This window comes from Syngnathoides biaculeatus, chromosome 6, assembly GCF_019802595.1.
Source record: "Syngnathoides biaculeatus isolate LvHL_M chromosome 6, ASM1980259v1, whole genome shotgun sequence".
In the NCBI taxonomy this organism is placed as follows: domain Eukaryota; kingdom Metazoa; phylum Chordata; class Actinopteri; order Syngnathiformes; family Syngnathidae; genus Syngnathoides; species Syngnathoides biaculeatus.
Window position 1 is genome coordinate 29,705,646 of NC_084645.1, and position 27,767 is coordinate 29,733,412.

The window sequence follows — 27,767 nt, forward strand, 5'->3', positions numbered from 1 at the left end:
CTCTAACTTTGTCTAAACCACGGAGGTACTAGTAGGGATTGAATCTCCAATTTTTAATTTTTTTAATTTTTGGGGGGATAGAAAGTAAAGGTAAAATGATGAAATCATTGACATTTGTTTATTTTGTTTTGTAGTTGTAATAGTCTAATATTCCCTTGGACCATGATGTTCGCAGATGATATTGTGATATGCAGTGAAAGCAGGGAGCAGGTGGAGGAACAATTACAAAGATGGAGGCATGCAACGGAAAGGAGAGGAATGAAGATTAGCCAAAGTAAAACAGAATGTATGTGCGTGAATGAGAAGGGTGGAGGGGGAAAAGTTAGGCTACAGGGAGAAGAGATCGCGAGGGTGGACGACTTCAAATACTTGGGGTCAACAATCCAGAGCAATGGTGAGTGAGTGAGTGAGTGAGCAGGTTTGAACAGCTGGCGGGAACGTATCTGGTGTGTTATGTGACCGAAGAGTCTCTGCTAGTATGAAGGGCAAAGTTTATAAAACAGTGGTGAGCCCGGCCATGATGTACGGATTACAGAGGGTGGCAATGAAGAGCTAACAGGAAGCAGAACTGGAGGTGGCACAAATAAAGATGTTGAGGTTCTATCTAGGAGTGAGCAGGATGGATAGGAATAAAAATGAGCTCATTAGAGGGACAACCAAAGTTGGATGTTTTGGAGACAAGGTTCGAGAGAGCAGACTTCGATCGTTTGGACATGTCCAGAGGCGAGAGAGCGATTATATTGGTAGAAGGGTGCTGAGGATGGAGCTGCTAAGCAAAACAGGAAGGAAGACCAAAGAAAAGGTTGATGGATGTTGTGAGGGAAGACATGAGGGCAGTTGGTGTTAGAGAGGAAGATGTAGGAGATGGGCTTAAATGGAAAAATATGACGGAGTGTGGCGACCCCTTATGGGACAAGCCGAAAGAATAAGAAGAAGAAGTTGTAATAGTCTAATGCAGTGGTTCCCGACCTCTTTGGTCTTGTACACCCCTGAGCAATTTTGTCATACCACGATAGCTCCCTCACGCATACATGTTGATGATTCTCCAAAAGTCGAACTAAACCCAACCGATTATTGAATGAAAATCATTCCATTTCATCCCCCTAATTTCAACATGTAATTCTCAGACATTGTCTTATCTTTAATTCAAATTAAACTAAATAAAACATGTTGACTTGAAAATAAGCAATATAAATCAAATAAATATGAAATCCAAATAAATAATAAAACTGCTTTTGCTATAAATAGCTTATTTTCTGTTGTATGAACCCTGCCCTGAATCCAGAGAAATTAGACTCAAAGACATTTGACAATTGCTTAGTGACATGAGGTTAAGGTTCACAAACACGCGCGTATGCACACAAACACACACACGCAATTATTATACATGACAACACTTGAAGCCACCACAGATTTTTTTTTCCCCAGTGACAGGTTTAACAATTGTAATACAGTGTTTAAATATTAAACAGTGAGTGATTTGTGACAGCACAGTCATAACGAAATGTTGACTTACGACTTCACTGTCGGCTGCTGGGCTAGCTTGCTACGCTAACTCCCTCATAGCCACCAGCAGTCGGAATTACATTGACAACTCAGTTTTATTAGTAAATGTGAACCACTGATTAGGAACCAGAATCACCATATATTCCTTCGCTGTGGTCCCTTTATGCTGTCACCATCCACCCACTTGTTCCTTTGCTCAGCTCTTGACAAGGTCGCTGGGCCCACTAGTGGGAAAGCAGGTGAGTGCTCTGATCAACAACAGGCCTCTCACTCCCTCGCCTTAAAAAAATTCATCTGCTGAAAAAGTCCACATTTCTAATACATGCACCTATAATCTCATTACATCTTTTTCGGTACCTATAGGATTACATTTTTTTTAGTCATTAATACATAATACTGGTTCATGTATTTCGTGATGCCTGTCGAAATCTGATTCCAAGTAACCCCTGCAAAGTGTTGGCGTACCCCTAGTTGGGAAACAATGGTCTAACGTATGATTTTTATTTTTTATCACGAAAGGAAAACAACAACAACATCATAAATAAGCGCAAAAAGCAAAAGTATGTTATCTGTGACTTCTCTCCAAATTCTACAAGAACTTATAAAGCGTTGACTAAATTGCGTGACAAAATGCAGTCTAATCATCCCTTGTGATGTGTTAAAAGAGGGATGAGAGGTTTTTTTTTTTTTTTCCAGAACTGCGCACAGAAAAATAATAGCAGAGACTAACTGAGGCGCAACAGGAATTCCTAAATGGCTCTGGCTTTGATGCTTCCCGATGAGGCGGCGCTGGCTGCTCGCGAACGTCATGAAATACGAACAGAGCGGCAGCGAAAATGAGAGCTCAAGGGGAAGAATTGCAACACATCATTCGAGGTGGAATGCGCAACAAACGCGGGTCTGCAAGCTTGCTTTGATGTTTTTTGTCAGAGGCGGAATGAATATGATTCATTTTCTGCCATGGCAGTGTGCCACACAAAGGGGGAGGACTCATCCTTCCTCTGAAACTCTTGTCACAATGAGACAGCTAAATTTCCTTCAATCTTCTACGGGAGGGGTAATGAGCCAAAGCACCTCGGGGGGGGGGCAACAGACGGGCCAAACAGAGGGCACGGTAATGGTGGCGGGGCGTTATGATGGATGCCCCGTCATTGAGCCACCACACCCCATGACACATGTTCAATCTTGGGCCTGAGGCACCTGTTGATCGCAGAGGAAGCTGCCTCTGTGGATCCGAGCCAGTGCAGACTGCAGGAACAAGTGGTGCAAAAAAAAAAAAAAAATAAAAATAAAAATAACCAAAAATACAGGGGATGCTCGGGTCACGACAAGCCTGACAACGCTTCCCTTTTCTTTTGGTATAAATTTTATTTTCCCTCAAAATACTACAGTGTTTGAGGTGGCGCAAAGAGGAATGGGTGAAACGGCCGAAAGATGGGCATGCCATGCTTGTGATGTCATATTCACAAAGACATTTTATTTTTAACACTAAACATTTTGGAAAAATGTCATCCTCATTAGGAACCACAAGTGAGCTGGAATCTATCCCATCTGATTTGGGGCAAGGAGTAGGCAGGTACACCTTGAACTGGTCACAGTGACTTTTGCAACGACATTTGATTTTTATATCCATAGCGTCGAACGGTTTATTTTTAAGATATACAAAAAATCTAATTATAACTTTACTACTATTTTATTAAGGGTAAACTGCGTTTCAGCCTGTGAATAAATACAGGTAACATCAATGCATCAATGAAAAGAACTGAGGCTGTTGTTAACAGAGAACACCATTTTGAATAGGAATGGTTTCAAGGTTTGAAACCCGCACACAATGAACTAGTTCATGCAGTAAGAAAACATGGATGGACAGCAATATAATGCACGCAATTACCAGGGCACTAACTGTTTTTCTGATTGACTAAATGCCTTTTTTTTTTTTTTTTTTTTTTTTTTTTCATAAAAACACTAGACTTTACTACTACGTAAGTGTGGGTAACTGACAGACTGCGGTCCCACGTGGGAATGGAAGTCCACTGAGGACTGCTGTAATGATTGGTAGAAACCTAGTCCAAATAGAAAGACTCAAAAAACAAGAAATAAATGACAACTAGTACCAAACAGAAAGTGTGTTTAGCCAAGAGAAAAAAAATGGGTGATGAAGTGCAAAGGAAGACAATAAGATGTCAAGAAGAAACGGGATATTAATATGCTGGCCCAAGGAGAGAACAAAAAAAAGCAAGTTGTAGAAAGAAAAAAAGATCCAGGCTGTGTAGTGCATGGACAACTATTGCTCTTTGACCGTGAAAAAACAAAGCAAGGAATCACCAAAGATCTTTCCTGGACCAGCAACACAACATGACTGGCCAAGGAAGCCCACCAGCATCAACTTCCTGCACTGGCTGCTCATTTTCTACAGAGGGGCGACAGACAGCATCCTGACAAACTGCATCACTCTGTGCTACGGTGCCATTTGGCGCAGCAATATGTCACAGAATTCACGCCTACACCAAATAGTAACACTCTTTGTGATCTGGAACTCTTATAGCCGATGTCAAAACATTAGATCCCTCGCTTTAGTAATGCTTTTAAAACAGCGGTGAAAACTACAAAGATACTTGGCTTGGGCTGAAGAACTTGTTAAAGCTTTGGACGAGCAACTGGTCGAAGCACTTTCCTGGGTGTAACATGTGGGAGCAACTCGAGATGTAAAGTGATCCCATTTAAAGAACTGCACTGGGTTTACTTTTCTCAAGCTAGAATGTGCAACCCCTTTTTGTGAGATATTTATGTGTTTTTATAGTTTTTTTTCCCCCAAGCAATGTAAAACAAACATTCAAAGTGACTATGAGTCAGCAATATTTGGTTGTCCGCACATGACCAAGACCCTTCCAGCCCACCAGAAGCAACCACTCAAAATTGGTATGCCTGGCAGCAAAGAAACTAATTTTACTAAATAGCAAGTCTGCACAAGCCCCATGTTCCAGAATGTGGTGAAACAAAATGATTGATTTTGCAAGGGTCGTCCAGATTCACGTTAACATAAAAACTAAGAGATAATTTTGCTAGACTGTGAGAACCATTCTTGACACTGCTCGAGGGTACAATATCTAACTAGGTTTATAGGCCCTGCTGCTCTCTGCCTGTCTATGCACATCGCTGTGACTCTTTTGAACAGACTGCTAACGTGTGAGACGTGCTAACAATCCACATACATTTTTTTCTGCGCATCTTATCATATAATGGTACAATTATGAAAATCTATCCCTCCATCCATTTTCTTCACCACTTATCCTCACGAGGGTCACAGGGAGTGCTGGAGCCTATCCTAGCTGTCTATGGGCAGGAGGCGGGGAACACGCAGGGCACATAGAGACAAACAGTCGTACTCACAATCACACCTCAGGGCAATTCTGAGTGCCCAATTAATGTTGCAGGTTTCTGGAATGTGGGAGAAAACCGGAGTGCCCGGAGGAAACCCACGCACGCACGGGGAGAACATGCAAACTCCACACAGGCGGGTCCGGGATTGAACCCGGGACCTCAGAACTGAGAAGCCAACACTTTACCAGCTGACCCACCGTGCTACTGTGAAAATCTATAGTATACAAATATATAGAAAGCATGAAGAGGAAGAGAAACATGAAGACAGAGAAAAACGACAAGTGGCGAAGTAAATGTGTGACTATCAAAGGAAAGAAAAGTCTTCACAAAAAAAAGGGTGGTGAAGACAATGAACAAATGTCAAAAAGAAATTGAGTGAAAATCAAGTGTGCTGAAAGGAAAGAAAGCCTTGAGTCAAGAGCAGAACAAGCCAGTTGGCTATGAAAGGATAAAAAGCACATTTCCTGAAATGACAAAACTGAATCTCAGTCAAAATTACATGAAAATCTTGGAAGCGTTTTCTTTCTTTCTTTTTTTTTTTTTTTTAAATGTTGCCAGCACAGTGACAGCTGTAAGACCAAACAGACAAAAGAGCCAAAAGAATAGCAATCAAACAAGCGCTATTGTGTGGTGTGCCCCGTCTGTGTATGAACTGAATGCGCTTGGCTACCCAAAAACAAATGACGGACAAATCCTTGGATTCTCTTCTAATGATGATTTTATGTCAAGGATTTCTGTAATGAAACGGGGAAGCAGGGCAGACTACTGGTCAGCATAATTGCCTCACAGTTCTGAGCTTCAACTTTCAAATCTCAAGTTTTCATGTTTTTGCCAGGTACTGCTTCTTTCCACATTCAAATTTGAATGTTTTTGTCTACATGTGCCCTGTTGATTGGCTGGCAACCAGTCGTGAGTCCAGCCTGCCTCTTGCTAAAAGTCGGATGGGATAGATTCCAGCCCAGTAAAGACAATCTATAGAAAATAAAGGGAAGGATGTGATAAAATGTCTGTGACTGGCTGGTAACCAGTTCAGGGTGTACCCCGCCTCCTGCCCGATGATAGCTGGGATTGGCTCCAGCCCCTCGGCGAGCTTTGTGAGGATAAGTATCTGGGAACATTGATTAATTGAGCCGCCAGCGGACTTATTTGTGTCAAAAGTCCTGACAGTGACCTTAGAGGTGGAGGCGCCGTCCACTGCGGAGGAGGTGGTGAGGGTGGAGACCTCGCTGACGGTGGTGCTGGACAGCTGCTCGACGCCGGGTTGGGACATCACGCGAGGACCTGGCAGCCTGCAAACCAAACAAACGCATTCAGTGAACCCCAGCAGGAAAACACAAATTTAGAATTGGCCACCTTCAATGTTGTAGCACGTTATGCTGCAACCAGTAGACAACTGTAATCTGTGTAATTCTTCTCGTGTTTTGTTCTGGATTCATAATGTAATAATTGTCAAATTTGGCCTCACAGTGTCTTCAATCCAACTCAGCCACATAAGTGCGGTGTGCAACTGGCTTTCCACAACCACATCCTAACCGAGTGTCGATCCTGTCTTGGCCACTTCAAACCCGCCCCCACACTGTGTCACCGGTTGTAAGTCAAGTGCAGTGACCGTAGAGCAAAACCCAGCACCTTCTTTTGTTTACGGGGAAGGAGGTTTGACTAGCTTGCTCAACCGAGCTCGCTGCCACCAGTTACCTCAGGTACCCAATTAAACTCCAGTTAAAGTCGTGGTTCAAAAAAACATATAGAACACATGTATATGTATTTGAGTACTGTATTGTTGAAAGCTCTGTATCTGTTTCTGCTCTATGTGTCAAAATAAAAGTTGTTTGAAGGTCTATAATAGGGGTCACCAACGCGGGGCCCGTGGTCGAATGGTAGCCCGCGAGGACCATGTAAGGCGCCCGCGAGGTATGTTCTAAAAATACCATATGCCACAAATTGTTAGTATTATTTGTGCTTTAAATTCAGAATCTGACTTGCTTATGTGAATTAAAATTTTAAAATACCTGTAATGTCATTTACTAGGTCACGTAGCCCTTCATACGATTGGTACTCACCAAGTAGCCTTCAGCCTCAAAAAGGTTCCTGAGCCCTGGTTTATAATTACCCGGATATCGATGATAACTTCCGTTATCTGGTTAAGGGCATAGCATATTATATGTTAGCATTCAGCTCAAAAACAAAAAAAAATATGGTTCGGTTGAAGTATGTTGTCCAAAAATTAACCCTCCTTTATCACAGGTGTTAGGTTCAGGACACCCCTTGCGATAAGTGAATTCCGCCATGTAGCATTCATGTCTTTTTTCTTGCACGTATTTTAAAACTGTAGATGACACGCTGTGGCGACCCCGAAAGGGACAAGCGGAAAGAAGAATCACTCTTCCCATTCCCATAGTTATTAATCTTTCCCACATTCTTATTAACCTCTATCAAACTCCTGAAGATTTCCTCTTAAACATTTCTTCTCCTCTTAAACATACAGTACATTATGTTAACGTGTATAAAATGAAAGTACTTATCATTAAAGTTGACACTGATTGCATATATACCGTACGGTTATGTTTGTATTCATGGAACACATGAAATAAATTGTATATGCCCAACGTACAGATACTGTAAATAACTCTGGAAGTATCAACAACAGAGTGAAAACAATACGCAAGTAAACAAGAATACATATTTAATACACATATGAAAGGTTACATTCACATTCCGGTTTTGGGACTATTCCTGCCATTGATTTAAATGACGGAAACCTCCACATTGCTCCATTGAGCTCTGGCTGTAGTTATTTTGCTCATGTAATGATCACACCTGTAATGTAGAACAATCAGAGAATATTTAACGTTCTATATGCCTCTCAACCAGTTTTAGATGCTCCGAGGCTTGTTTCAAACTGTCTATATCACACATTTGATAGTCTTTCATCTTAACATCCCAACCTCTATCGATTCAGTTGTTTTGATTTGTAGAAGACAACTTTCCACTTTGAGTGGTAAACATGCACACACACAAAAAACACCCAACTTATCCCAAATGGCATGGTTAAAACATCACAGAGATTGAAAACTCACCCAAACAGACTAGAATTTTAATGTCTGCGAGAAAGAAAATGAGGCAAGAGCAGAGACTTTGAAGTGGCCCGTGAAGGAGGCGAAAGGCAGGCAAGTCGTCACACTCGCCAGGACGCCATTTACCAAAAAACATCCGCGCCGAGACAAACCACGTTAGCGCTGCCTGGGAATTTTAAATGCCTCTCCTCAATCACAAAGCAACCTCTCTCAAGGAAATGTCAAATATATAAATGTATAAGTCAACGCTCACCATTGGCCCACACGGTCGCTACATTTTTTTTTTTAAGTGCCATTCACACAGCTTTGGGTGCTGATTTTCTTTGCTGAGATTGTTCTATTTCCTGCTTGTGCTTTTGCACTCATTTGAAAGCAAGTGTACAGCTGCGGCACACTTAATTAGGTACACTCTAATCAGAGACAATTGTGGGGATCTAGCAAATAATCGGATATAAAGATAATAACTCGAGGTTTTTCTCACAATATTAAAAAAAAATGTTTAAAAAAAAAAAAAAAAGAAGAATCCAGTCACTCACTCAATGTGTGTGTCCTCTCAACAGTTATCCATAATAAGCGGCATTATTCCCAATAAAAATTAACAATAGATTGATGGGACAGTCAAAACAGTCAGTTGAATGCTCAGTCACGTATGGGGCCACCTCGTGTTATTAATGTGAAAATTTTAGATGTTGTCGCGTGTTGTACGGTGGCAGTGAACACAACTGAACTCATTTTACAACAAACAGTGAACAATTAATTAAAAGAAAGAGGCTCAGTCAATGACTCATATGTTTGGCTTGGTGCTAACAACGATCCAAAATACATAAAGTCACTGATGGTGTGGTGGTACACACACCTGCCTTTGGTGCGGGCAGCGTGGGATCGATTCCCACTCAGTGAATGTGTCGATATCTGCCCTGCGACTGACTGGCGACCAGTTCAGGGTGTAGTCTGCCTTTCACCCGAAACTAGTTGGGATATGGTTCCAGCTTTCCCACAACACTTGTGAGGATAAGCAGCTTGGATAATGACATGATCTAAAATGACATACTAACAAATAGTATCAGTGTCATGGCGTTATAACACTTTTGAGCAAATTTTTTTTTTTCAGTACAGACGGAGGAACAATACATGTAGACAAAATAATACTCACAGGCATACTGTATATGCTTTATACTTGATGAAGACTAAGTGAATATTACTGTGATGTACGCCTACAGACATGCAAGTGAACCGACACGGTTTTACATGCAGAAAGACTCGTGTAGACCCAGGTTAAGGACCCCAGTTCTAAAGGGGGGAAAAAATGGTACACGTACACAAAAATGTACAAGTGCCACAGTTCAAAAAAGTTGACCTGATTGAGCAAAATCAATGTGATATTTGTATTGACAATATCAAAAGTGTCCTAAATCAGCTATGTGTTGTTGACTAGAATAATCTTCATACGCTTTCTCAAAGCCATGAAAGAATAAATAAAATGGCGCGTAATAAGCAGAAACTAATCTGTACACAACTGTTATCTTTCTGGTTTGCCAACCTCCACGCATACTCAAATTTAATCAAAACTATTCTCACTCATTGTCTAAAAAACACTGAATTTTAAATTTGTGGATGATGAATTAAAAAAAATAGACCATGTGGGGAAATGCCAATAGTATCAATTTCTGAAATATGATATTGACAATACGAAGACATATCAAGTTTCCACCCAACAGCGTTATGATTATTGCCATCGCTCATCTCAACAGTTATTGATGACAACTGCTACAGTGCACAATAAAAATAAACAACTAATAATATTCTACAATCAAATACTTGCTTGGTCACAAAAATCTCATTCATAAAATGAAACAAAACAAAGGGCCGGATATCAAACGAAAACATAAGTAACATCACATAAATTAGTGGAGCTCGGTCTGCAGTCAACGATGACTGACTGACGTTTATTTTTTAATTTCATGTCAACTCTGGCAGCTTGCGGGCTGTCAACGGCTAAATGGAAATTGCATCCAAAAGCTTGACAGCAGCCTGCCTGTGCTCCGTGCGTATGTGCAAGAGGCCACCCTCAAAGAGGTTATCTCTCGCAAAAGAGTGGCATACATAACGTGTCAGGACTTTATATAGAGTAGAGAGCACTTTGTCATGGTCTCTTATTCCAAGAAGCGGTGCGGACACAAAGAATTCCCACTGCTGCTGCATTCTGTTTATTCGATGCAATAATTAGGAACTAAGCCTCAATATGTTCGAAGTGATTGATAATGCGTGGCATTGATTAAAGTTCTTGAAAGTGCACTCGAGACGTGCCACAAACACATACAGCAGTGTCATTTGACTGAATGTTTGGATTTTTTCATCTTAATTCTTTTCAAGGACTGAATATTAATCCATCCATCCATTTTCTTAGCCGCTTATCCTCACAAGGGTCGCAGGGAGTGCTGGAGCCTATCCCAGCTGTCAACAGGTAGGAGGCGGGGTAGATCCTGAACTGGTTGCCAGCCAATCGCAGGCCACATAGAGACAGACAGCTGCACTCACAATCACACCGACGAGGCAATTTAGACTGTCCAATTAATGTTGCATGTTTTGGGGATGTGGGAGGAAACCGGAGTGCCCGGAAATGACTAATGTATCTGAGAAATTGTATTTAATTTGAATTAAAATCATAGAAATTACAAATAAAATCAGCATACCAAATTACAGTAAATTGAAAGAAATCATTTTATGTAGTGTAATATTAAGCCTTGAAAATACATCTTAACATTTGACCCTCAGAGAAAAATACATAAAAATTAAATACAGTATTTAGAGTAAAATATTAAAATAAGACATACCATTTAAATCCTTCCAACACAAATTTGGATTCAAATAGAGGAGATGGTAACAGATTTCAGACTGTACAGTTTTCCGCTACAAGACATGCTAATCTGTTTATATTTCTAACTTTTAACTAAATGTGTCACTGAGCTTCTTGTCAAAGTCTCGAGAACCAAATTGGAGGACCAACAAATATTAGTTCGACACCAGTCTTATTGAAAAAAAGATTCACAGTGCTACCTCTACTTACGAACGTCTCTAGTAACGAAAAAATTCGAGTTACGAAACGCCTCATTGGAAAAATATTGTGTCTAGTTATGAAGGAAAATTCAGGATACGAAAGAAAAGAATGGGCGCTGGATTCGCAGCACACCAGTTCCACCGAACGTAAACATCCTGTATCTTGGTTTGTTTGGCGCGATAGAGCAGCTTGTTCATTGGCTATTGCCATAGCATCTTCCTGGCATCCCATTGGCTAGGAGGGTCATTCTTTACCCATGATACTTTTCATTTCCCTTGGACACTCAAGTGTCACCGAATCACACCCCCTTTCACACACTGTCACAAACTAGCACACATTGTATGAGTACAACTTTTTCATTCGTTTTTTGTTTGTGTATTTGCAAGTTTATTCATCTTTCTTCATCATTCCCCTAAGAAACTTTAGTGGAATTAAATTATGTGCATGCGTACATTCGTACATATGTTTTCTCTCGGCTGTCAAACATTTTCCTCCTCCTCCATCCTCCAGGATGCCTTTTCCTTGCCACTCACCCTTCTCTTCGCATAGTCGCTCAACGCCAAAGGTAAATGAACATAATTTTGATTATTCTTTACATAATGTACTTTGAGTGCTTATATTTGGCAGTGGGTCAGGAGCTCGTAAAAGATTAGGCTATTTACATGTAAAATGCACTTCTACTTCCGGAATGAATTAATTTTATAAGCAGTAGCCCTGCATCACAAAAAGTCACTCGAGCCATTATTTACAACCAACGGTGGGACACGGAATGTGAAGGAGCTTTTAATAGGTCCCTGATTGCAAGTAATGAGCACAGTGCAGCAGCACAACGGGACATCCTTGACCAACCACCCTTTCCTACCTTGCCTCTTTACTAAAAAAAAAGCAATCTGTCGACAAATGAAAGTGAAACATCGTGACACAAAAGAGCAACATCTTGCAATGTAGATGTTTGCAACAAATGATGCACAATTTAGTTAAAGGGTACAGTGGACGCCCGCATAACCACAGTCCAGCACCCGTGGATACCCCATTTCTTTTTTTTTTTTTTTTTAAATATCTTTTCCAATTTGTTTTTAATTTTGTATTTTTCTTTGTTTTGGGGTGGGAACCAGACCATGTTAATTCAAGAATAGTTGTGGTTTAAAAATGTAACTTTTTAAAAAAGATTTTTATCATATGATGATGATTTTTTTTTTCCCAATGCAATTTTAAAGAGCATCGATCATTCACTGATTTTCGCTATCCCCGGTCTGTTTCCCCCACAAATAAGTGGGTGTCCACCGTACAGTCTCAGAATAAAAACAAACATCACTCACTGTTCTTGAATATCTTTTCCAATTTGTTTTTAATTTTGTATTTTTCTTTGTTTTTGGGTGGGAACCAGACCATGTTAATCCAAGAATAGTTGTGGTTTAAAAATGTAACTTTTTAAAAAAGATTTTTATCATATGATGACGATTTTTTTTTTCCCAATGCAATTTTAAAGAGCATCGATCATTCACTGATTTTCGCTATCTCGGGTCTGTTTCCCCCACGAATAAGTGGGTGTCCCCCGTACAGTCTCAGAATAAAAACAAACATCACTCACTGTTCTTGGAGGATAAAATCCACGTTCTCCGGAGAAACCTGGCCGGTTACGGGATGGCGAAAGGTGGTGCTTCTCTGGTTATGACTGAAACCGAGGAGACAGAAACAAAAGCAAAAAGTTTAGCAAAGTTTGCACGCAGCCTCAACACAACAAGTCAAACCGACTGAGCACAACTGGGACCACAAAGGACCCACACACGCCCACTCACCCCACTGGCCTCACCAGTGTATAGCCTGTGTGGACTCAGCATAAAATACTGGCTGGAGCAGGACTGGACCTCCATGGTATTCAGACGGATAGACAATTTTGCCAAATACTCGTTCATACATCAAAGTCAAAAGAAATCTACATTCTTTGAACCACAGGCGTGACATCAAAGCAATCAATAAGGCAATAACGCCATGAAATCATGACAGTCACTCTGTCATATGCTAATGTGAAGTTATTTATTGAATTTGGAGAAGAACTTCACAGCTGCACTATTAGCTTGTAGCACTAAATGAGCTACATGCTCGAGGAATGGTGTGTACTGGCAAAATATCAAAACCAGTTAAGAATCCGTCAGATTTGATCAATTAAATTTGAAAGAAGTACAATGGTACCTTGAGTCATGTGTTTTATTTGTTCCGTCACCACGCTTGTAACTCAAGTCACTCATGTCCTAAATCAAATTTCCTCATTGAAATGGAGGGCCCCCTAAAAAACTATAAATAAAATATAAAAATGAAAATATTTATGAATGATTTTAAGAAGTTTTATACAGTACAACATTTTCTTAACAGTTCTTGCATCATGATTTTATGCTTCAATTCTGTGCGCTGCTCTTCCTGCTGTGTGCGCCTCAGCCACCATAGAGTAAAAATGTTTAATGCATACAAACAGAAAATACACAGATTTGATGATGGATCACGAGGATGATGGTCACAACTAAGATGAGCTAATATTTGTTTTCGCAGAGCATAAATAACATGCCTATGAATAATGTTATATGTTCTGTACGGTATTTGTTGTCGCAATGTTTGTGCTCAAATCTTTTTCTTTCGGCTTGTCCCCTTAGAGGTCGCCACAGCATGTCATCTTTTTCCATTTAAGCCTATCTCATGCATCTTCCTGTCTAACACGCACTGTTCCTCATGTCTTCCCTCACAACATCCATCAACCTTTTCTTTGGTCTTCCTCTCGCTCTTTTGCCTTGTAGCGTCATCCTCAGCACCCTCCTACCAATATACTCACTCTCTCGCCTCTGAACATGTCCAAACCATCGAAGTCTGCTCTCTCTAAACTTGTCTCCAAAACATCCAACTTTGACTGTCCCTCTAATGAGCTCATTTCTATTCCTATCCAGCCTGTTCACACCAAGTGAGAACCTCAGCATCTTCATTTCTGCTACCTCCAGTTCTGCTTCCTGTTATTTTTTTCAGCGCCACCGTCTCTAATCCGTACATCATGCCCGGCCTCACCACTGTTTTATAAACTTTGCCCTTCATCCTAGCGGAAACTCTTCTGTCACATAGAACACCAGACACCTTCCTTCAATATTTGTGCTCAAACATGAATTGCTTAACAAATCCAACATAGCAACTAGTGAAGTTTGATTCCACTTCAATCAAACAGACCCACGCGGTCACATGACCAGCTATGGCCTCCACAGCCCCACACAGAATCAAAGTTTTAAAAGTGACTCGATTCCATGATTCTCCAGTTCACCAGCAACCATAATGAAGATTAAGCAGCTTCAGATCAAAATGGCAGACTTCCTGCATCTTTTCATGCATGGCATCTTGCCACTTGTATGTGGGTTTAAATGTGATAGACATGCCTACAAAACTTCTGGCCTTAGGGGCTGAATTTTTCAATAATTTTGGGCCTACTTGTGAACTATTCTTTTGCAAGACAATCTCCGCCACTATTGAGGTAAATGTTGAGGCTGTGGGGGGAGATAATTTGTGGCTAGTGCTCGTGTGACACAAAGTAGCCACACAGCCTTCATGCAAACACACATGCACAACACATGATATGACATAGCAATGCCGCACCTGCTCGAACGCATGACTTCATAGGAATGGACATCTTTCACTTGGACTGCTGAACCCAACGACTTTGGTTGATTCCCCAATAGTAAAGTTCCTAAGAGTATTGTGGTAAAAAAATCCAAATTATAAATTTCCTTGATTGATTTTGTGGGAAAATAACACTTCACATCAATTTATACACCATCACTGACGTATATTTTACAGAAAATCTTTTGCCATTAGTGATGACCTCATTGGGATGGTGCCCCTTATCCCACAACTGACGTCATGTTGTCCACCATTAGACAGCAAAGCAGATGTGTAGCAGACAGTGTAGCTCTGCGTTATCTGGTTGTGGGTGTTGTCTGAGTCAAAGAGCAGGTCTATTTAAAGCTTTTTCCACACCAAATGCATTTGAAGTGCAGCGAGGGAGGGCGGGATGTGGAGAGACAAGGCCATTCCCATTCCAGCACATGTTGTGTGTGTCCGTGTGTTTGTTGACTGGTTGAGAGAAAGCACAGCACATATAAAAACCAACCAATAAAGCAAAGTAAGGTGAAGTAGAGAAAAATAGGAGACTCGAGGGTAACTTTATGATTGAGCTTGAAAATTTACAATTGCGTCCCCCCAAAAATGGTAAATAATTGCCAATAGATGCCACAACATGGCCACAAAGCACTGCTTTTGTAAAATCACTTAACAGAAGAACATTTGTTCAGTCTGTCTTTGTGGAGTTGGGTAAAATTTTGCATTTCATGCCAGATTTCCAGATCCACGACTGAAGTCATGGCAAGTTAGCAAATGTCACCACCATGCTCCACCCACCGACCATGAGGAAGACTAAAGTCTCGCAATTTAGCTGTCTCTCATATGTGATTCCTTTTTGTTCCCAATTGGACAGAATCTGGAGGACAAGTTTGTCTTTGAAAAATCCCTGAAACAGGCTAAAACAAACGAAAAAAAATTACAGGTTATAATGGCACCTCAAACCAAAATGCAAGATGTCTTTTTAGACATGGATTTTTACAACCTTTTTGTGTGCCTACTCATGACAAACAAGGAGTTGGACATTTCAGACAGCATGTTCCAAACCTCGATTTATTGGATCACCATTCAGGAAATTTTTGGTACACGTTTAGTGCGTTTCACTCCCCAAATTATCTCTTTGTTTAGCTTGTTGAGAAAAACTACATTTTGAAGAGTCGGAAAAATTTATACTGTAGCTCTTTTCGCAAAAAAATAATAAATAAAAAAAAAGGGTGACTAGTAAATTGAGAGCTTCGCCTTTCGACTTAGCTCCCTCTTCACCACACCGCCAATCACCACCAATCTACATTCCTACCCTCACCTATGGGCACGAGTTGTGGGTCGTGACGGAAAGAACAAGATCCCGGATACAAGCGGCCGAAATGAGTTTCACCCCCAGGGTGTCGGTGCTCTCCCTTACTGATAGAGTGACAAGCTCGGTCATCTGGGAGGGGCTCAATGTCGAGCTCCCGCTCCTCTGCATTGAGAGGAGCCAGATGAGGTGGCTGCGGCACCTGATCCGGATGCCTCCCAGACGCCTCCCTGGTGAGGTGTTCCGGGCATGTCCCACCGGAAAGAGACCCCAAGGACAACCCAGGACACGCTGGAGAGACTATGTTTCTCAGCTGGCCTGGGAATGCCTCAGGATCCCTCCGGAAGAGCTGGAAGAAGTGGCCAGGGAAAGGGAAATCTTTGTATCCCTGCTGAAGCTACTTTCCCCACGACCTAACACGGAGAAGCAGTAAAAAATGGATGGATGGAAAAAAAGGGTGATTCATTTGTATATTAAGGCAACAATGTATGCAAAAATGTATAAATTATGTATAAAATATATGTACCTATGTATAGTACATCAAAATTTTGTTGCACACTACTGACCTAATGGCAAGTCATCCAACTTTGCTGCGTTGCTGAATCCAGGGATGTGAATGACTAATTTGGAAAAACACTGAAAATGTCTGCCGATGGGGGGGGTTGAGTTTCCTCCTGGATATTTTTTGCTCCTATCGGAACACAGAATGCACAGCACTTTGCCGGGAATGTCCACTTTTTTATGTGTTCGGTTGATACCGTATTCGGTCCTATCTGCACGGTTACACTTTTTTCAAGCCATGCCCGTCTGAACCAGTTTTTGATTCCAGCATCCTTGTCAATTGCCCGTGCTCGATCTTCATCCTTTTTTTTCTAACACTTTCACCATCCAAAAACTTTGAACACACCGTCGCTCAGTTCACGTAATCTAAGTCCCACGCGCCATTACTTGGCTAACTAACAAGTTACACTGCCATTTCTGAGAACCGAGAACACATGTAAATGCCAATGGTGAAACTCGATTAACCACTAAAACGATTGGATCGTTGTATTCCACAAACACATTTGTAAAATACCACCCCCCACACACACAAACCCACACAATAATCCAACATGCACAATAACATCCATCTAGACACTGATTTGCCAGGCCAAAACCACTGACAATATATAATCCCTGATGGGATGCGGGCACCTTACCGGATGTTTATCTTTCATCCGCATGTTTACTCCTGGAACTTCACCACTTTTCTGTCCCTCCAAGCATGAAAATGTGGCGTGATTACGTCGCCACGCTCTGAAATAGACGCAACGTTGTATGCAAACACACACGCGCGCATACACAAACGCACGCCGTCTACCCTGAGTCAACATTCTCGGTTCCAAGCCGGCCTCTGCTGACAGCGAATTCCAGCGAGCATACGGTGCTGACACATTTGGTTCAGGTCCACATTGCTGCTGCCATCATCTCTTGATCAGGTTTCACATCAAGCGATAGCACGGTCACACGTTCAACTCACTCAAATCACTCATTCGAACACACACACACTCACAAATGGAGACACACGTACACTCTCACCCCCACACAAGCGTTCACTTTCTATCTCTAAAACAAGTAGTCATACACATTCGCACTCATTTCAACACTTATAAATGCACATTTACACTCGGGCTTACAAACGCACACAAACTGACACACACACTCATTTCCTATCACAAAAACACACACACACACTCACACACGGACAGTACTTGAACATAGACTCAATTGCATACAACAATGCAACAGCCTCACTCACTCACAACCACACACAGACCACACACAGACCACACACACACACACACACAACACACACACACACACACACACTCCTACTCGATCCACAGACAAGTGACATCACAGAATGAAAGTGGATGTACAGTTTGTCTGTAAAGCAGACAATTTACCAGCTTGGAGACTTTTAAAATCGCCATGATGAAACATCGGACAGAAGAAGTAGTAATTATGACAAAACCAACCAGCATAAAAAAATGCCAATTTTCAAGTCGATCCAAATTGGTGTGAAGTCTACCAAATAAGTCTATAACGAAGTGCTGTGATCTCTCACATCTTGAAAAGCATGTTTGTCAAACTGAGTGATGCAATGTGGAGTGGTTCTTCGCATTAATCAGTTATGAGACATCCTTCAAGTGTGTAGCGCTCGCATTCCAAATTCTCTTTTATTTGCTTAATCAACGCGAGCAGATGAGTGACTGAAAGCAACTTCACAGTCGCCTGGAAGAGAATTCCAGGATCACATCAATTATATAAGAAGATGCGTAGTTTCCAGTCGGAAGATACAGGATGGTAAAGTAGGTAGAATCCTTTTCAAAACGGTTGTGTCAGAAGCTCACTGAAATTGAAAGAGTTCACATTTAAGCACTTTATGACAGGTAGTCTCATAAATTTGTTCAGCACTGTTTGGTATACTTGTCGCTTGGATATTGCCGTCATGGCACCATCATTTCCTATCTATCTGTCAGCTAGCTATCTGAGGAGACTTAACATTGTGCGAGTCAACTTGACAACAAATGAGGGGAAACACTCAGACAGGCGTTAACGCCCGTCTCACGCCATAAACACTTCGCACACTCTGCCGCTCAGGCTGATGACAAATGACAAAACGTGGGGAAAGAGACGCCCCCCGGGCACAACACGAATGTACGCAGGTGGAAGCGCCAAAGTCAAGCATAATATCGAAACTGCTCAGAACAAGTGACAATAGAGCTTGTGCACTTACGTCATAAAATCACGTGACTTTTTTTTACCTCGCCATATTGACGGTCAAGCTAAGCATTGCTCAATGCTAAACCGGTTGGAGACGACACGGAAATATGCCTTGTACCGCGACGCCCAGAGATTTGTCCGATACCATCAGACATTTAGAAGGTGAAAATACACGATGATACGTGGAAAAATTAGATAAACTCGGCATAGAAGACCCGCATTTAAAGCCGAAGTTTTGCCGATAAGAAATTGGACTGTTAATTCGCTTTCGCTTGTCTTGGACAACTGGATATACACATGGATGTGGTGAGTAAGTCGTCGAGATTTACACGGAAGAGTTTGAAAGCGTTTAAAAGTCTCGACGCATACGAATACTATGTTGCTGGATCTGTTCTCATCACGAATAAATCCCATATAGTGACGGTTTTGACGAGTTGTGAACGCGGAAGTGTGTTTGGCAACACGTTAACCTTTCCGGAATCCATCTATCTTTTCAGCTAGAATTCAATACAAATACCAATATTTACATAAATGACCCCTGGTTTTACACAAACTCTCATTCATTAAGTATCATTGGAAAAAAAAAAAAAAGAGGACAGAGTCATCTCCATAGAATGTACATGGAACCGATTGCAGCCACACTTGATCTCCGTAAACCTCTGTGACAGACAGTTTTATTTATTTATTTTTTAAAATACGCATTGCTCTCAAATGAGCCAACTTGGCATTATAAATACTTTTTGGTAATTTGAGATTTAGAACAGCAATTCCTACCTGAAACGAAACGATCCCTACACAGGCGTGTGTGTATTTTGGTTGGGCAGTATCCATCATGCGTAATTGCCGAAATCCATCGATCTTTTCTGGTGTTTTCAGCTGGGATTCCATAGAATGATCTCTTTGAATATCTGTCTCGTCTGTTGTGACAACCAACAGCACAACTGGTCTCTGGTATTGTAAATATTTTCCTCCGGTTCAATGTCTCCCACAATGTCGAGCAGCTTTGTTTGACCGGTAATATGGCGCCGTGAAAATGGTGATGTCACGTGCACGAGCTCTATACATACTGAAGCCACTATTTCATAATGGATGACGTGAATGAGCGCAGGTTAATTAAGAGATGTAACATAAACAATGTTTACACACTGACCGGCGACTGTCCTGACGTCACTGCTGCTACCCGCACGCAATTGGCCTTATACTTGAGGGCAACCCATACGGAGAGTTTTGAAAATTGAATCCAGTTTTCCCCTCCAAATTGCAGGTGACACCATAGGGCGGAATTTCCCCTGCATTTTTTGGTCCATTTCCAGTCGCCATTGTTGTTTTCCAATCTGTAAAAACGGACAAAACAACAACAACGGCGACCATCGGACGCTGTCTGCTGGAACAAATGGACCTAAATGACCAGATGATGCCTTTAATTATGCTGCAAAATCGATCAAGTCAGAGGTGGTATGTGGAGAGAGGAGCAACGGTGAGTAAGTATCGCAGCATGACTAAATGGACCAATCACAAAGGATAATCTACGTGGCATTTTTTTGGGGCATTTGCGCATCAAGTGACGCAGATGGGATGCGGGGGCAACGCGTCGGTCACGTGATACAATGCGGCCGTTGTCGGCCACGCGGGTGCGGAACTATTAAGAGGCCTTAAGAAGGATGGATGCAGAGTGTTAAGGAGAGGCAGAGGATTATGTTCTTAATTCTACTTCATTAATGTAAATCAGACATTAGCGACGGCTACAACTTAATCCCATTATCTGCAGTGCTAGTGGAATAAGAATTGAAAAGAACACAATAAAGACTTAACCGAGGTAGGTAGAAGAGACTCCAGACATGTAAACAATTGGCCTTGGTCTGCTTACTGAGTTTATTGTGTGGGGTTTAATATAGAACGAGTTTGACATTCAAGATTGTCAAGAGTGACCGTTTCCAAACAGATTCGGGATGTAAAACAATTCACTTAACACACCCTACCATCACGGAATAATTGCCCAAGATCCAATTTTAGAGACAACCCGATCACTTGGCTCAAATATGGCCCGATTATTGGAACAAGTGAAACCCAACTATGTGCATGGTTTAGCTTAAAGTTCATTCAAGACAATTTCAGCGGTTGAACATATACCCACTTTTATCACATCTTACAGTATAACAATGATAAATACAGGTTTTAAAATAGCAAGAAGTTAGGAAACAATAAGTGAGGTTTAACCACAGGCGTGCGATTTGACAATGAAAAAAAGACAAAATAGCTGGCAAGCATGATCAACGGATGAGCACCAATTTTAATGTGCAAGTTTTATAAATTGTATTATGAATGACATATCTAGTACAGCTATAAGCAAATGCTATTCTGTTTTCAAAATGCACACAATATGATCATTCATTATTTCGGTGCATACCTTTACCCCAAAAAATTACAAATTCACCAAAGTAAACTACTAGAAGTGAAACTAAATTGAATTCAGATTTGCATCATGGCATGCAAACGTGCTTTCATAGCGTGTATATCGTATCCATTCAAAAACTTTCATTTAATTTCTTGTTTTTGTAAATGATTGAAATGCATGAATTTGACAACAATTAATAAAGTCATGTTTCGTTATCAGTAAATAATAAAGACATTTTTACAAGTAATTGCTTCTGGTGGATCTTGCCTCTCAATACCAGAAGTAGTGACGAAAACAAGGGAATGAAGTCCGGAAGGTTTGTTGGGCTTGGGTTGACATCCGAATGTACCAGCTGTGGAAAAGTTTGTTTTCCTTGCTTCCAGTTTGACGTGTTTTTGTCGTTTCGCATCAACTTCCAATGCATAATGCTTTACCAGGTCGATCGATTTTGCAAATGAAGTCGCTTAACAGAGTGGTAACTTCCTTCTTTTAAACAGTATCGACGATTTCTCGTTCTATCCAATCCCGTCAAATCTTATTTTTGACATTTCTATCAATTTCTTTCACGCGAAGTGGTCTTTCCACTCGAGCACCACCATTGTGATCACTTGCAAATGGGCCCATTACCTGCCTGTTCCACATTTGGCCAATCAACAGACGTGTATCACATTTTCCACCTCGTTTCTGCATCGCTTCCGCCTCGCTTGCAAAAGTCGGGTCGGAAAATGAACGAGTGTGGATTCTGGCACGGGTTACGGTCGGAATATTGCAGAAAAACTGAATTTTTTTTTTTAATCTATGCATTTTAAAAAGACAGAATTCCGTCTATAAACGGACAAATCACATGCCTGTTGACCTTGTTTTCCAAGAGCTACTGCTAAAAAAAAAAAGCAAAGGTTCATGCCTTGGATCTATTTTATTACTCATTTCCAAGCTTTTGATTCCACTTTGCCTAATCTTGCTTTTGATATTCTTTCTTTTTCTCACCCCCTCGCTTAGGCTTCGGCACTTAATGGTAGCTCTGCTGAGAAGCACCAGGGAGATTCTTCAGCGCTGATGAGCTTTCTTGATTGTGTCTGTACTTGCGTCTGGTTTTGGAGTGTAAGGGAGTGGGGTTGGGTGGGCCGTATTACAAATGCTCAATCAGAAAGCAGCAGCCTGATCCGTGACTACTTTGCATTGTGATGCCACAAGAAAGAGGAAAACTGACCCCCACCCCCCCCGCCTTCACCCACCCACTTACCCACCCTGGCCCCACAGGAAACTGCTTCAGGACATCTTGTTGCCATAGTAACATTCAGATGAGACCATCTTTAGTTTTAAATAAGCACCCTCACTTTCAAGTCCTGTGCCATAGATATTGCCAAACAGCAATGGGATGCTATGTCGCAGATGGAGATTAAAGCCGTTCCAGCAAGACCTCATCCAAATACAGCATGCATAGACCTTTCAGGAAGGAAAAGAGGCAGTCGGCATGACGGATGACAGCCTGGCATGCTAATAGTCGAAGAGTCGACAGCACATTCACATTCAAAACATTTCGCAGTGTCCTGAGGGGTCCCTTCTGAAAGAGAGGAAATGTACATCTATGACAGTGTCGGTCTACGTGCGCGAGTGTGTGTGTGTGTGTGTGTGTGCAAAAAGGGTGTCCAGAGTACATTAAAGACTCTATAAAGCAAAAGAAATGTAAATTTGACACACCCCAGAGACAAATGGTATCAATATTCCAAAATTTCAATGATTTTTGGGGGGGGGAATCAAACCATTCTCCTCTTTCAAAAGTTGCGGGCGTGTCCACACAATGCACTGAAACCCCGCCCTAATCTACTATTTACTTTCAATTAAATACCACTACTGCATATAATCAATGTAAACAATACATAATACAATATGAAAAGAATGGTAGCTGACACTGTCAAATCACGTTAGGAGGCTCACTTTCAAAATTAATTAACTACTATGGCCTATAATCATAAAATGAGCACATAAGTCAGAAGGCAACTTACAATCATTGGCGAGAACGCGACATGACTGCAGAAAAGTCACCCAAAAACATCACAGAGCAGCTCAAATTGTGATAGTGTGGGATGGTGACTTGCTGAAGCCCAGATGCAATACTGGGTGGCATTTTAGCCAAGCTCAAAAGAAAAAATAACAAATTGAGAAAAAAAATAAAATAAAAAAAATAAAAATCAGGTTAATGCTATAGTGACAATTCAGTAGGACGGAATTCTCAAGTCATTTCAGGAATGAGTCCTTGAGACTTTTTGGTGAGCTCTGTTATGATAGAAATGCCCTTCAAATTCCATGCTGTTAGGAGCATTTTTTTTCTTTCGTAGCAAATCCTTAAAACGGTCAAACTTTGAAACCATGCTCCGCCCACATTTGACTCCCTAGTGGGTGTTTATCAAAGCATAAACCCTGGAATTGGCCCATAATGGCTGCTTCAAACTAAATCTTGTTCAACTTCAGGCATGAGTCCTTGAGACTTTTTTTCCCTTTTTCATCTTGTATTAATAGACATCCATCCATCATCTGAACCGCTTATCCACACAAGAGTCACGGGAATGCTGGAGCCCATCCCAACCCGTCTTCAGGATTTGAACCCCGGTCCTCATAACTGTAAGTCAAACGCTTTAACCAGTCATACACCGTGCTGCTATGATAACCATGGTCACCCATTTTGTTGATTGGTGAAACAGGGTCGGGGACTAACTTTTTCCCAACATTCCAGAGGCCCCTAGTATATGTGTGGGACCCCTAAAATACAGGTAATTTGCACTCACATGCAAATATTGGTTCCTTTTCCGGTATATTGAGGTTTCTCAAAAAAGGTGATTAATTAGTCAGCTGTGTTATAATTGAACACACAGATTTTACCCACTGGTGATGGCGACTTAAAAAGATTATAACCTTTCCTAAAGGGATAATCACTCAACATGATTGATTTCAGGAAGTCTCGAATAAAAGTTTGCTTTAGTATTACACTAATTTCCATGTTGCAGCAATGTTTGCACAGTGCTATTCAAGCAGCGAGGGTGACACATAGTTTTCCTGAGCCGACACCATTTGCACTTTTTAAGCTCCTCATTGTGTGTGGGCTTGAGCGCTTTGGACAATAGCAGGATCGGTCCGGCACTGATATTTAGGATGGGTGCAACGCCCTGAAGCACCCAAACCACTGATAAACACCTAGTATATTGCCTACCACTGCTCCATTATGATGTAACACACACACACACACACACACACTCGCACACAGGCGCCTCTTATTTTTATCATCTGGGTGCCACGCAATAAACTATCCACATGGAAATGACATAATATGACTGCAGACTGTGTAGTAAATGAACTTGACAATAAAAGCCTAGTAATCAAGTGAATGCTGCACTGGCTTGCAAAATTGATAAGAGTAGTTTCAACTTTCACTTTCAACTGTTAAAAGTTGGAAAGTGTTTCCAAAAAAAGTGATATACGGTAACTATTGTTTGAAAACCTTCTGTTCACGTATGTCTAAAAGGGTCACCACAAAGGACGAACGCTCGCTAGACTCAAAGGCAGTCACTCACGTGTGAAAAATGTACGGGTGTGTTCAGTCATGCTCGCAGATAAAGTCGCGGGTGTGTTTAGGGATGGAATCTCGAGACCTTAAAATAACTTACTGGATTAATCCAACATAACCGTAAATTAAAAATAAAATAAACAAATACATAACTAAAATAGAAAAAATATTTCAAACTCAATGACAATTTCAACTGATATTAGAAGAACATGATATAAAACGGTATTTAAAATTTTTTACCAACAAAAATTCTTGATCTGACCAACCTTATCTGAAAAAAAGTTAAATGCACTGGTTTGTCAAGGAATAAACACGAACGGTCTATGGATAGGTTTCCAATCACGCCATCTTGTGTGTCATAGAGGTCAGAGAACACAGGTGATTGGTGAAGCGTGAAGTTTTTTTTTTCTATCGTTAATTGATCAGATTGGTCTAAAGACTGTGGTGACGTCATTGGAGACCTATCCATACCCGTAATGCCTAGAAATGCTGGAAGTTTAGTTCAACATAGTCGGCGTTAGTGGCAACAAGCTAGGGATACATTGTAACAAACATTCCCGTCGGCAATAATAATAATTATTATTCTAATTATAATCTAGCGTAATTTACGGCGGTATCTATTGTCAATCCATTGATAAAAGCTACTAGTAGATGATCTATATCTTCCTAAAGCATGTATAGGGGAAACGTTTTCAACTTCAAGATAACGCGTACCACGGGAAAATGACCGTTAGAACTTAGATCAAGACAAAGTAAATCACAATCTCATACTTACTATAGTTAGCGGGGCGGGGTGCACGCGTGCTACGCCACGACTGCCGTAAATAGGGGGCCGGCTTGCTAGAACGTGCCTTTATGTGCGTGCGCTCGTCGTATTGGCCACACCTGAATCAAGCGACGAGGTGGATGACAGTCTAACGTCTATTTTTTTTTTTTGGGCACACCGTCACATGATCAACCAAAGCGACCTCACGATCGACACACTGAGCACCCCTGGTGTCACTGAATTTCCTTTGACATGGCTCATTACGTTGATGACTTTCAACGTAAATGCTATCGCAGTACGTGAAGAAGCTCTGAACATGCGCTTTTGGCATCACTTTCGTACATGCTCAGTACGGTTAACTTGCATTTCCTGTTTCCGGGTCAATACTGATTGCTTAGGAGCAGGCTTGTTTAGATAACGTTTATGAAATAAACACGTAAATTAATGTCGGGACTACATAAAATAAGCAACGTCTTTCAATATCTATTTTTTCTACTCGTAACAAATTTCACGCGCGTGATTTTTCGTGCTCGACTGTGCAGATTTGCGAGTCACGCTCATCAATTGTGAGTGACTGCAAAGATCTTCGGCCGGAACACTGAAAAGCTGGTCATACATTCATTTGGTTGGATAAGTTTAACAGGGTTTTTACAGGTTTGAATAAAAATACGCAAGTTTAAAAGATAATGAAATTAAATGAACAGGGCGACGTACAGCTTCACTCACTCACATTCATCACTTGCCTTTACCAATAAAAATGTCAGTTTCCATACTACGAATGCAAATGTATACAGTCCTCCTTATTATCGGGCATGCATACAATAGAAAAGTCCATAGATGTATGACATAGCAGAGAGCGTAAAAAAAACAAAGATCCCTATTTTTGGGTCTCCGGTTATGTGCTCCAGTTCTCAAGTTGAGCACTCACAGCAGTCGCCGTCGTCCTGTGTATTTGGACCTCAGAGGGAAAAGCTGGTATATTCAACTGAGATTCTATGCTTCATTAGGATGCGGCAAGAGGAATCGGATTGGGGAAGACAAGCAGCACAAACTTGTTTGAATGCGTCTGCTTGGCCCATTTAAAACGTTTCCACTCCCCAGCAGTCAACGCATTCATGGCCGCAGAGACATCAAACAGACGACGCAGAGTCCCCCTAGATTGTTCCGTCAGTCTCCGCTGAATGCCTTTCAAATGACATTTCGTTTCAGAACTCACTTGCGTTGACATGTTTGTTTGTTTGTTTTTAAAATCAGGCTGCAGGATAATTAATTGATAAGAAAAAAATAAATTTTTAATAAAATACATGTGAATGAGGCCATATTATGGAGAATTTACTTATTAACTGCTTGTATGGAATAAAAAGATCTCTGGAGCATTTGTTGACTAACCAAGAAAATCTTTTCTCATCTACCTATAAAAGGTAGTTTCATTACTATTTGTGAGGTCTCTATGTGCCAGATAAAATTTAGATACGTTGCGAGCCAAAACAGTCTCTTGGAGACGGTGCATGTACCCTGTACGGCACAGGTGTCAAACTCAAGGCCTGGGGGCCAGATGCGGCCTGCAACATGATTTTATGTGGCCGCGAAGGCAAATCATGTGTATCAACTTCCATGATTTTTGTTCAAATTTTAACCAAAATTTCAAACAGTCATATCATAAATGATGATATTGAGATATTGCAAAGATTTTTGTGTTACCAAACATCAACAATAGTTGAAAAACCCATTACCCTTGATTTCTGGTTCTAAAACTGGTTGATTAATGTGTGAATATGATGGGTCAGGCGGCAAGGTGGGTCAGCTGGAAAGCGTTGGCCTCACAGTTCTGAGGTCCCGAGTTCGATCCTGGACCCGCTTGTGTGGCATTTGCATGTTCTCCCCGTGTCTGCGTGGGTTTCCTCCGGGCAATCCCGTTTCCTCCGACATCCCAAAAACATGCAACATTAATTGGAGACTCTAAATTGCCCCTAGGTGTGATTGTGAGTGTGACTGTTGTCTTGTCTCCATGTGCCCTGTGATTGGCTGGCAACCAGTTCAGGGTGTACCCCGCCTCCTGCCCGTTGACAGCTGGGATAAGCTCCAGCATGCCCCACGACCCTTGTGAGGATAAGCAGCAAGGAAAATGGATAGATACGATGGGTCAATTAAAGATTTTCGTGGTTTCAGTCATAATGCCCCTCTGACAGAAACCGTAACTACAACGTGGAGTACGATAAAAAACAGTTTGACACCCCTGCTGTACAGTATTAAAGAGGACGGCACACTGGTTGGGAATCACAAGACTAGAGAATGCTTTAAAAGAAACTGAGTTCAC

General features: G+C 41.3%; 1 protein-coding gene and 1 long non-coding RNA gene across 12 annotated transcripts in view; one reads left to right on the top strand and one right to left on the bottom strand.

Annotated features, from left to right (window-relative positions):
- Positions 1 to 27,767, bottom strand: part of plekha7a (pleckstrin homology domain containing, family A member 7a) — a 126,337-nt gene that overhangs the window by 44,069 nt on the left and 54,501 nt on the right. For 6 of the 9 annotated variants that reach the window (XM_061823759.1, XM_061823752.1, XM_061823754.1 and 3 more), the window contains 2 exons: positions 12,611 to 12,694; positions 6,059 to 6,176 (listed from right to left, as the gene is read on the bottom strand). In XM_061823759.1, the coding sequence (XP_061679743.1) occupies positions 6,059 to 6,176; positions 12,611 to 12,694 (202 nt within the window). Of the gene's footprint in view, positions 1 to 6,058; positions 6,177 to 12,610; positions 12,695 to 12,818; positions 12,955 to 23,128; positions 23,447 to 27,767 lie in introns of those variants that run through there. The other 3 variants (XM_061823761.1, XM_061823757.1, XM_061823760.1) reach the window with 3 other exon arrangements.
- The window catches only part of LOC133502690 (uncharacterized), a 29,439-nt gene continuing 19,846 nt past the window's right edge, over positions 18,175 to 27,767 (top strand). For 2 of the 3 annotated variants that reach the window (XR_009795541.1, XR_009795539.1), the window contains exons 1-2: positions 23,545 to 23,744; positions 23,825 to 23,893. This is a non-coding gene — a long non-coding RNA (uncharacterized LOC133502690). Of the gene's footprint in view, positions 18,313 to 19,991; positions 20,205 to 23,544; positions 23,745 to 23,824; positions 23,894 to 27,767 lie in introns of those variants that run through there. The other variant, XR_009795540.1, reaches the window with a different exon arrangement.